Source organism: Danio rerio, chromosome 5 (genome assembly GCF_052040795.2).
Source record: "Danio rerio strain M-AB ecotype USA chromosome 5, GRCz13ab, whole genome shotgun sequence".
Taxonomy (NCBI): Eukaryota; Metazoa; Chordata; class Actinopteri; order Cypriniformes; family Danionidae; genus Danio; species Danio rerio.
The window spans coordinates 24,690,406-24,702,710 of record NC_141025.1 but is presented as its reverse complement, the minus strand read 5'-3'; the positions used below and the strand labels follow the sequence as shown (position 1 = coordinate 24,702,710).

Below are 12,305 nucleotides of genomic sequence, written 5' to 3'. Positions count from 1 at the left end.
AATTAGGATCAACATGATTGGTTTAAAAAAATTGTTACAATTCTTTATTTTTATAGCGCAAATTTTTATTAAATTGTCAAAAACATTGTCAAACGGATAAGACAACCTGTTTACATTTGTAAAGTGAATAAAAATATAAAAATAATGACAAAATAATTATATATATATATTAATTATATATATATATATATATTAATATATATATATATATATATATATATATATATATATATATATATATATATATATATATATATATATATATATATATATATATATATATATAGTCAGAAATATTAGCCCTCTTCCCTCTTTCAATTTATTTCTTCTTTTTTAAATATTTTACAAATGATGTTTAACAAAGCAAGGAAATTTTCACAGTATGTATGATAATATTTTTTCTTCTGGAGTAAGTCTTATTTGTTTTATTTCTGCTAGAATAAAAGCAGTTTTTAATGTTTTAAACACCATTTTAGGGACAAAATTATTAGCCCCTTTAAGCTATGTTTCTTCTTGTCTACAGAACAAAGCATGTTTATACAATAACTGGCCTAATTACCCTAACCTGCCTAGTTAACCCAATTACCCTAGTTAAGCCTTTAAATGTCACTTTAAGCTGTATAGAAGTTTCTTGAAACATATCTAGACACAATATTATTTACTGTCATCATGGCAAAGATAAAATAAATCAGTTATTAGAAATGTGTGATTAAAACTAATATGTTTAGAAATTTGTTGAGAAAAATCTGCTCTCCGTTAAACAGAAATTAGGGGAAAAAAAACAAGTGGTCTAATTATTTGGTGGGGCTAATAATTCTGACTTCAGCTGTATGTATACACACACACACACACACACACACACACACACACACAAACACACACACACAAATATATATATATTTCAACTATGATGTTTTTTTTATTAGCTGTGATTAGGTTTTTTTAACTACTAACAAACAGCCAATATCTTATTAACAGGCAGGTTATAACCCACTGGTTATAAGATAAAGTGTAAACAAGAAAATATTACTTGAATTGAGCAAGGACACATTAAAATGACTAGAAGTTACAGTTAATACATTTAGAATGTTACAAATCATTGCTATTGTCTATAAATGCTTCTTTTGAACCCATTCATGAACGTTTCATCAACGACTTTTATTAAGAAATGCATCTTGCCATTGCTGATATTGTATCATTGTGATTGGCAGCTGAAAGAGCGGATGAAGGAGCAGTCGTGGCAGATCCACTTTGCTGAATATGGGCGTGGAACTGGAATGTTTTGCACCAAAAAAACACGTGACCTCATTGTGCGAGGAGTTCCAGAGACTCTCAGAGGAGAACTGTGGATGCTCTTCTCAGGTGTGTGTTTATTGCTCTGGTTGTGTACGTGTGTGTGTGTGTGATATGTACAGTTGGACAAAATTAATAGCTTTCATTTGAAATTCTAATTATTTAAATATTTCCCAAGTTCTGTTTTTTATACAGAATAGTTTAAATAAATAATTCTTGATAGCTAATTTCTTTTGTCTTTGTCATGATGACAGTACATAAGATTTTTCTAGTTATTTTCCAAGACTCTAGTATTCAGCTTAAAGTGCGTTTTAAAGGCTTAACTAGGTTAGTTTAACTAGGCAAGTTAGGTTAATTAGGCAAACAAGCCACTAAAAACTATTTATAGGGGCAACAAAATATAAATTTTAGCAGTTTTTATATTCTTTAAAATTATTTCTAAATATGAGCTAAACTAAAAGAGAGTAATTTCTCCAGGAAAAAAGAAAATACTGTGAGATGCTTGCTCTGTTTAGCAATCTTTGGTAAATATTTGAATTCAGCTTTCACAGAAGTGCTGATTATTTAGTCTTCAACTGTAGGTGTGAGCCTCGGTTCACAGATGTCTGTTGGCTTGTGTTATAGGTGCAGTACATGACATGATCTCTCACCCTGGGTATTACGGGCGGCTGCTGGAAGATTGTATGGGCAGCAGCTCACTCGCATGTGATGAGATTGAGAGAGATCTGCATCGCTCTCTCCCAGAACACCCAGCATTCCAGAGCGACACGGGAATATCAGCTCTGCGCCGGGTCCTCACTGCCTATGCTCACCGCAACCCCAAAATCGGCTACTGCCAGGTACAAACACACACACACAATTAACTCTTTCTGATACTTTCAAATATGATATCATGATCAGAGATTCATGTTTGGGTTGATCTAGTGTTTATGGAATAACATTTCAGAATATTCTCTTAGGGCTGGGCAATTATTGTAAAGTAATCAAAATCGACATTTAAAACCTATGATTGCTCAAGTATTTCCAGTATTTCACTTATCATACTTAAGATGCATTCACTTAATATTAATTTCTGACACGGCTTTTCACTGATTGTCCTGCTTCATTCTTATAATCTCAGATTTCAGATTTTGCGTATAACAGATATTGTATGGGTTTATATGATATATAATATGTCACTGTTTCTCTGTATGTGTATGTGTGCAGGCGATGAATATACTGACGTCAGTGTTGCTGCTGTATGCTAAAGAAGAGGAAGCCTTCTGGCTGCTGGTGGCCGTGTGTGAAAGGATGCTTCCGGATTACTTCAATCGCAGAATTATCGGTATGTGACGGCTGCCTATGCATTGCTCCTACCTGGGAGAGGAAAATAAATCATCCTAATAATCTCGCAACCTGTCATTATAACACACTTCCAACAGTGGTGTAATTAGACGCCCTTACAACTGAAGTGGATAATAATCAGGGAGCTCTGTTAAGCCACACACTGTAATTATCAAAATATTTTCATGTTAAACACTCTTTTAGGGTTAATATGGGGCATTCAATTCTGACTATTCAACATTAAGGTTATTTTTAAAAATGTATACTGAGATTGTGAGCTTGTTGTTTGTGTTTGGCTTTGTTATTTGCATTGTCCAAGATTACTTATTTAGCTGTGTGCAAGCATGATATATTTAATATGTTATGTTATATTATGTGTGTGTTTTTTTTAGGGTTTATTAGGTTATATAATTCGGTATTTTTAACCTTGTCAAGTAAAATATTTTTGGTTATAGCTGTTAACCAATAGTCCATTTAAATTTGAAGTACTTGTACATTTAAAATGGCAGATAAAAAATATGTTTTTATTCCACTAAACTTCTAAACGTCGTTAAATTCACTGTAATATCAGATGGATTACAGATTCACTGATTAGATGTGCTAGAAGCACAGCATGCTGAGGACATCTGCTGGTTACAGCCATGTACTGTAAATGCAACAAGAACTAAAAATAAATAGACAGTGATGTCGGTTTAGAACAGGGGTGCCCAAACTTTTTTGTATGAAGGGCTGAAAACCAAATTTCATTTAGAGCCATGGGCTGAAGGTGTTTATATCAAATTATGTTACATTAAAGTTAATAGGCAAATTTATTTTCCTAATTTATTTAATAATATTTCAAAATAAGTAAAAAAATGTTGCTTTAAATTTTATTAACTAATTCAGTATAACTTTTTAAGTCATTACTTATTGCAATAAAAACAGACGATCGCATTTATAACTCATTGGAGTTCAATGCTAAATGCACGGGTCAGAGGCGGAATCTGCCTTTTACTTGATTACTCACCAAAATCTCTGCATTGTTGGGTGGCATTATGTACAATTAAACAATATCTGATTAATTTACACAATTTAATTTCAGTTGGGAAACAACAAACATAGTGTTACATTAAATTTGAATTTACAATCAGCTAACCATCCCTTTCACTCTCCCTCAAATGGGATGGTGGGCCAAATCAAAGGTTATTATGGGCCAACTTTGGCCCCTGTGCCCTAGTTTGGACTTTCCTGGTTTAGAATAAACAGACTGTTATGAGCTGCTATGAACACAAATATAGCTGCTGTTATACTTGGATATCATTATTGTTCTTGGAGGAAGCTTCATATTTAAATCCACAGATTGTTACTCTTGTGGTTAATGGGCAAAATTGCATGGATTCTTGCAAAAAAAAAAAAAATTTGTCCCTTTTTTATTTCTTTTTTATGATAAAACAATAAAAAACACATTTCCTGTATGTGGTTATTGTTTTGCAACACAACAGCCTCACAATGACTGAAAATTGAAAGAAAGAACAAGGTATTTATTGCATATAGATTGAATATAATTGAATATTGTTTCCTATTGGATGAGATATTGGAAATATCTTTTTGCAAAACCTTAAATTAGAAGTAGTGAACAAATAATATATATGTCAAGCCTGAAATTACCCTCTGAGGTATGAATAATTTTGTCATGGCTTATTATTATATATGTATTTTTAATGACTACATATCTTTTTCATGCAACAGTAGATGCAATGATAATAAAAACACAGAAGAACATAGGCTAATTATTTTCAGTAAAGTCCCAGAATATTTAGAGAATAATTTTTTCTAGTAGCATACAGTACTAAGTTTTATTTTTTAGTTCATAAATGTAATTAAAAACGTGCAGAAATGCAGGAGTACAATCTCTTATGATCTGACCATCTCTTGCATGATCTGATTTTTGCTGGGGCAGTTTGCAGAATCTGTCAGCTTCAGTCAAATCTCGGTGTATGTTTTGCAGGTGCTCTGGTGGACCAGGCTGTGTTCGAGGAGCTGATCCGTGAACATCTCACCCAGCTGACTGAACACATGACAGACCTGTCCTTCTTCTCGTCAGTGTCTTTATCGTGGTTTCTGACGCTCTTCATCAGTGTACTGCCAATAGAGAGCGCTGTGAACGTGGTCGACTGTTTCTTCTACGATGGAATCAAAGCCATCCTGCAGCTGGGCCTCGCTGTCCTCGACTACAACATGGACAATCTGCTCTGCTGCAATGATGACGCAGAAGCCGTCACTGTCCTTAACAGGTAAAGAATAGTGTAATTTTAAAACGTGTGCATCCTTATGGACATCAATATCTGTATCTGTATCGGCATAACTTTCTGACAGTTGTATTTTTATTGAAATTTCAATATGTCAGTGTTAAATTATATGCACAAAATAGTTACTCTCAAGATCTTCAGGACAAAAATATCTACACTGAAACCCGTTAAAGCGGCACAAGTTCAGCAAAAACCCATTTGTAAGTAAAAAGACATTCTTTGTTAACAGGCTTAAGCATTTTGCCAATTTGCCTGACCTGTGGTGCAGATAATCACTTTGGTCCTGTTTTCTGCATGGAGCACTGCAGGCCAAATTGATTAAAATTAAGTTACTACTGTATAATTGTTATTAGTGTATTGTTGTGGTCCTGCTAATAGCCTTAATATTGTGCTAAAGCTTTAAATTCATAAAAATAATTCAAATAAAATTTTAAATAGACTTTGATAAATGTTTTATTGGTTTTAAAAGCAGTTGCATGTAAATTAAATACTTAAAATGATTACATATTTGGTAGTTATCATCAGGATGGTAGCTGGGAACAAATATGTAAGTGAGAGTATAAAATGTTACATGGGTGGTCCAGAGTGTATTTTTAAACCTTGGTTGTGTTTATAAGACGCAATGTGTGCTCATGCTTCATTTGTAGAAAATTGTACTTTGATTACATTCAGCTACTCAGCTAACAGGAAAACAACTGTAATATTTCCTAGTTTTTTCGGAAAGGCCCTGATTGGTCAGCTAACATAATGTTTTTTTCAGTTTGAGCCTGATTCAGTCAGAAAATGAAAAGGACACAGCTGAACCTCACGCCTGCTCTCTAAAATAAAATCTGACAAGTGTCTGTCACATATATTAAGGTTATAACGTTCACATATGTTGTGCGAGTTTATTGTTCAAGATGTAGAACGCAGGGAAAGCGAATGCATACAGAGACACTGCAGCTCTGCTGAAGATTGTGGGTGTTTACAGCTGTTTGATGGATAAATATAAAGCTGTAGCTAAACTGTTAACTATGCCAAACAGCATTTCCCGTTGTTTACATCGTTGTTTACATCCTCGCTATAACATACCAGTAATGCTAGAAACTGTGCATATAATAGATACATTTTAACAAATAAACATACTTACAGGTTGTGGCTCACAATCCACAGCTTCGTCTATTATGGTTGGAGCTGCTCCTCCTTTAAAGAGTTTTTTGCTGAATTCATATGGAATAAAATCACTGTTATAAATATTTTGTGCGTAAATAAAATTCACTCATCTGTAATTATAAAACCGTAAAGGAAAGCTGAACGTACTCATAATTTTACGAGGGTACAATTCCAAAATCTGCAATTAGAACAGACACAGATACGACATTGATATGGACATTGAAAAGGTATCCTCTTTGTCTGTTTGTATACGACTTATAAATTTATGGTGGGTGTGCTTTACAAACACGAAATAGAGTTTTACCACGGACACGAAGACCTGATTATGGGTACGTATCAAAAAGTGACACTCCACTGTCAAAATTACAACTGGTATTATTGAAGATAAAATTATGAGTACGTTCCATTTTCCTTTTTATGTTTTTATAATTACAGATACATGAATTTTATTTACGCACAAAATATGGATGACAGTGATTTTATTCCATAAATCCATGGCCCTTCGCTGCGCGGGTTGTGTGCGCGTGATAAATGCAAGTAACCTGAAGCTTTTGTGATCTCACTAGCCTGGATGTATTTTTTTTGTAGTCCACAAACTTCGTTTGCTGTAGGCTTTGCTAAGTTAACTCTGTGAAAGCCAATATCTTCCTTTGAATTGAACTCTGAGCGCATTACATTCAGAGATGGTGATTTATGTTCACACAGCTACATTACACATCAACTAAAGTTTCATATATGATATTGTAGTGGACCACCCCATTAAAATATTATACTTTAATCATTATTGTTTTGGTCCTGTAGAGACCTATATATTTTTAACTGGCAGGCAAGAGTTAAAAAGGCCAAGTGTTCAAGTCAAGCTAGTGAGTTTTGTTCAGTGTAAGAAGTCTTTTAAAATGATATATTTTAAAAAGTCACCTATATGTTTGCTGTTATTAATATGTGGATCTTTTGTCCATGCTCTTTAATTTATTAATTCGGAAAAGATTGAGATGACCAAACTTGCAGTGTCTTTGAAATACATGCTGTTGTTTTATTGTAAAGTGGATTTTTTTTTTATTTATCAACATGACGTTTGTTTATATTTGATTTTGTCCTTCAGGTTTTTTGACAGTGTCACAAATAAAGACAGTCCCTTGCCAGCAACTGTTCAGCAGGCATCTGCAACAGCCAATGACAAATCAATACAAAAGGTTGACATCAGCGACCTCATCAAAGAAGCATATGAGGTAAAGCTGCACACTTCAATACACGACAGTGAACATTCAAATCTCAGATCAGATGGAAGTCATTAGCCTTGTTTGCTTTTGTTCAAGAACATGCCATCAAGAGCCACATTTTTATGATTATTAAGGCATAGAGTTTTATTTTTGAAGCGTTTATCTTTCTGTTTGATGTTAGAATGACTTTGCTAATGCTTAGTCAATTATGCTGTTGGTGACAGATTTTAAAGCTAGGTGTTGTGCAATAAAAAAAAAGGTGTCAGTTTTATGAGCGCCTGAGAATTTCACACTTTCAGACTGGTCCGTTACATGTAATGATGGAAACCCCACAGGAGGTCAGAGATCAGGCAACCTAAAGCCCAACAGTTGCTCAGACTAATGAAGCATCTTTGTTTCAGAAATATGGAGACATTCGAACAGAGGAAGTGGAAAACATGCGAAAGAGGAACAAGCTTTATGTCATTCAAACACTTGAAGATACAACAAAACAAAATGTAGTGAGTACAGTGAGGCATTATTCCATTCCTACATAGTAACTTATATAATTGCTTTATAATTTTGAAGAATTCAAGTCAACTCAAATGTTTTATTAGAAAAATACACTCTGAGACGTTTGCAATGAGGAAAAAAGAGCAGCATTTAAAATGCATATGATTTAAAATCAAAGTGATAGAGTGAAGTGTTCTCAAATGTAATTTTGTGCTATGTATAAACCATTACAATGTCATCATTCACTTTATTTTTAAGATTTGGTTATTATTAGTACTGGGCAAGAATGAAGCTTGATGAATCACATCCTAAATAGAAGTTAGTTTTGACATTATATATGTGTGTGTACTGAGTATATTTATTAATTCAATTCAATTCATCATTATTTCTATGGCGCTTTTACAAAGTAGATTGCGTCAAAGCAGCTGAACATAAAAGTTCTAGTAAATTGAAACTGTGTCAGTCCAGTTTTTAGAATTGAAGTTCAGTTTAGTTCAGTGTGTATAATTTTCGCTGCTGCAAGTCCAAACACTGAAGATCAAATCCATGATTTGAAGATCTGAAGATCCACTGAAGATCCAATTCATTGATGCTTCACAAGTTTCAAATCAAGCAAGCCAGTGGCGACAGTGGCAAGGAACAAACCTCACCAATTAACAAAAGTATTATTATTTTCTTATTATTATTATTACTATTATTATTATTATATATAAACACACATATGCATATATTTGAGAAAATGTTTATTAATATTCAGATATAAAGTATATGTGCATATGATACAAATAATTTATAAATTGAAACATTTTATCAATGTTACTAAATTGTATAATTTTTATAATTTTTAATAATTTTGTTTATATCACATATACATAATAAGTATATATAATACGTCCACAAATATTATGTCAAACAAACAAAAAACTAAACAAACTTTTATTTTGAATGCGATTAATCTTTGTCCATCACTAGATTTGTAACCAGGAATGCAATAGATTTTTGTAACAGTAAAGACATTTATAATGTTACAAAAGGTTTTTTCTATTTCAAGTTCAACTTTGTATTTTACATTCAATGCTGTTCTGTTGTCTTTATAGTTTCAGAAGGGTCATGTGGCATTAAAGACTGGAGTAATTACTGCTAAATATTCAAATTTTATCAAAGTAATCTCATTAAGCCTCATATGTCATAGTATGATATGCAAAAATCATCCTTTGCACATTTTTGGCACAGAGTTGCAGTTATGCTTGTTGTAATTGTGTGTCATTTTTGCTGCAGTTGCGTGTGGTTGCTCAGGATGTAAAGTTCAGTGCTTCTCAGCTGGACGAGCTTTACTTGCTTTTTAAGGTGAGTTGTGTACACATTTATGCTTTTTAGTACCTAAAGGCCTCAAAACACTAAACACTTTTAAAGGCCTTGATATACTCACAACAAAATGCTCTTCATTCAGGTGTAAAAAGGTTTGAAATACCTGAGCAGTGTTTTACCATTTTTAAACATCCCACTACTGCCCATACTGCTGAGTATGGTATCAAATAAAATTCACATCATATTTATTTTTAACCCCTTAGCGTTCCAACATTCCGGCCATGATACGCTGAGCCACTAGTTACAGGAATCCGGGAACACTAAACTGTTAAAGAACTTTATACATGCATAACATGGTTTATTTTTAGCCTAACAGTATTGAGCATGAAAAACAGTGTCAGTTTTGCTTGCAATATGACATACACTTCACTTTCCACTAGGTTTTCAGTTTTTATTTTCCTCATGGATATCTGACCTTGATGGACTCAACAAAAGAAAGTACCTGGAAAAGGTTTCCAATCAAAGAAGGCGGAGCCACAAAGCCACACCCACTCATTTTGTAATCACAACAAACTATGTTAGTTTTGTTAGTTTCACTGGTTGTTTTAATTCATTCATTAGTCCCTTTATTCATCAGGGGTCGCCACAGTGAAATGAACCGCCTACTTATTCATCATATGTTTTACACAGCGGATGCCCTTCCAGCCACAACCCAAGACATCATACACTGAAAACACCCATACACTTTCATATTCACACACATACACTACGGCCATTTTAGTTTATTCAATTTACCTGTAGCGCATGTCATTGGACTGTGAGGGAAACTTGGAGCACCCGGAGAAAATCCACTCCAACACGGGGAGAAAATACAAACTCCTCACAGAAATGCCAACTGACCCAACTGGGGCTCGAACCAGCGACCTTCTTTCTGTGATGCGATTGTGCTTCCCACTGTGCCATCGTGCCACCAAGTTCAAATTGGCAGATATTTTAGTTATTTTTTTACACCGATATACCGCTATGTCATTCTTTCAGGGTTGTAACTGTGCATTTGTGATGTTTTGAGGTTTTTTGTTCCTTAATTACAGTTTGTGTGCTTGTGTGTTACAGAGGCAGCATTTTGTGTGCTGTTACTGGTCAGTGTGTAGTCCTGCCCTGCAGAACCATGACCCCAGCCTGCCATATCTGGACCAGTATCAGCTGGACCAGTCCCAGTTTAGCAGCCTGTTTAACCTCTTGCAGCCGTGGACCACACACACACACTCGCGCTCTCTGGCACGGTCAGCCTTCCATCTTCTGGATGAGAATGGAGATGGACTTGTGAACTTTAAGGAATTCATTTGCGGCCTGGGTAAGAGGAGCCTAACTAACTCTGAACAACCTTTGACTTTTCACCTTTGTACAGCTTCCTTTGCAACCTGACAGATTCCTTCAAGAGAAAATGTATGTGTGTTTATTGCAGACATATTATACAACAGATCATTCACAGAAAAACTGAAACTTCTCTTCAAACTGCACCTTCAACCAGGTAAATAAGTTTTCTGGTATCTGTCTCTGTTCTGTAATGGACGTTTAACTCTTTAGCAGGCAAAGTTTTAAAAGCTTTACAATAGAACCTAATTTTCAAATGACCAATTAGTATTTTAATGAGGGCCCTATAAAGGGTTCATCTTTGGCCCTAGGTTATGTTTATGCATGTAGATGCATAACTTTATTCATTTCTGCATATCTGTCTTCTTTGCAAATTTATGGACTACCTTATGTATCTTATGTCTCAGTGACCCTGAATTATCAATGTATATGACCAATGTGTAACCCTTTATTCTCTCTATCTAACACTTTATCTTTTAATGATTATATATTATTTTATTGTTATGTTTGCATAATGTTGAATTCTTTGAAAAGCTGCTTTATTAAGTAATGTTTACTATTATTATTATTATTACATTTAATCCCTTAACAGGAATAGATAATCAATACAAGGTATAATCTAAACCTTACTAACCTCTCTGTAACCTTGTCAAATCTGCATACATAAATTCTACATCCAGTCTTTATTTGTAATCATTTAGTAACTTGAATAAAATAAAACAAAACCTAGGCCTTACATTGAGACCTTAGTGAAAGGAGGTTTTTTTTTTACATTTTGATTTGTTTAGAGCTAGCTTTGCTTCTTTTATTTCATAATTATATTGTAATGTGATTAATAATGTGATTTATTATTACTAATACATCATCTTTGACCTGGTGCAACTTAATTTACATAAAAAATGACTAATTATTATTGCAATTAGAATTATTAGCACTGTTAATGGAGATACGATTTTTTTCAACACATTTTGAGTATGAGAGTTTTAATATCTAAATTATTTTGTTTTTGCAGTGATAACAGCCCTATTTTACTAGGTATTTTAAATAAGATACTAGTATTCAGCTTAAAGTGTGATTTAAAGGCTTAATTAGGTTAACTAGGCAAGATTTGTAAATTAGCCAAATCATCGGACAAAAGTGGTTTGTTCTGTAGCAAATTGAAAATTTCATAAGGGGGGCTAATAATATTGAACTTAGCAGCATTTGCTTTTTTTATTCCAGCCAAACTAAAGAAATAAGTATTTCTCCAGAAGAAGAATATTATAAAAAAATAACTGTAAAAAAAAAAAAAAAAAAAGTCAAAGAAATTTTTGAAAAATAATAAAAATTTCACAGGAGGGCTAATCATTTTCTTTTTAACCTTATGTTGCATATTTAGCTTGAATGAGTATTTTCAGGAGAACTTAAAGTAGATTTAGTACAGTTACAGTAACTGTGGGATTTAACGTTTGGCTGTCATGTTAGCAATGGGATAGCATAATATGGGCCAGTATCTTTTGGATAACTCTACAGGCTCTGTTACTACTAAGATACAAGCGCTATATTTAAATCCCTTTCATGGTGAAACGTTCATGGGACATGTAGCAGCTTGCCTTCCAAAACGATTGGCATTTTTAAGTGCTGATTTGTCCCTAACCTATGACATATCATAAAAATGAATGAAAGTAGACAAATGTATGTTTTTGCATATACAGTTGAAGTCAGAATTATTAGCCTTAACTAGGTTAATTAGGTTAACTAGGCAGGTTAGGGTAATTAGGCAAGTTATTGTATAATGATGATTTGTTCTGTAGACTATTACAAAAAATATTGCTTAAAGAGGCTAATAATTTTGACCTTAAAAGTTTTTTTTTTT

General features: G+C 33.5%; 1 protein-coding gene across 5 annotated transcripts in view; it reads left to right on the top strand.

The window, feature by feature from the left end:
- Positions 1-12,305, top strand: part of tbc1d8b (TBC1 domain family member 8B) — a 33,516-nt gene that overhangs the window by 13,464 nt on the left and 7,747 nt on the right. For 3 of the 5 annotated variants that reach the window (XM_087252545.1, XM_087252544.1, XM_087252543.1), the window contains exons 9-17: positions 1,212-1,362; positions 1,918-2,132; positions 2,500-2,617; positions 4,604-4,889; positions 7,159-7,285; positions 7,678-7,776; positions 9,047-9,115; positions 10,190-10,430; positions 10,542-10,607. In XM_087252545.1, the coding sequence (XP_087108671.1) occupies positions 1,212-1,362; positions 1,918-2,132; positions 2,500-2,617; positions 4,604-4,889; positions 7,159-7,285; positions 7,678-7,776; positions 9,047-9,115; positions 10,190-10,430; positions 10,542-10,607 (1,372 nt within the window). 5 annotated transcript variants of the gene reach the window in all.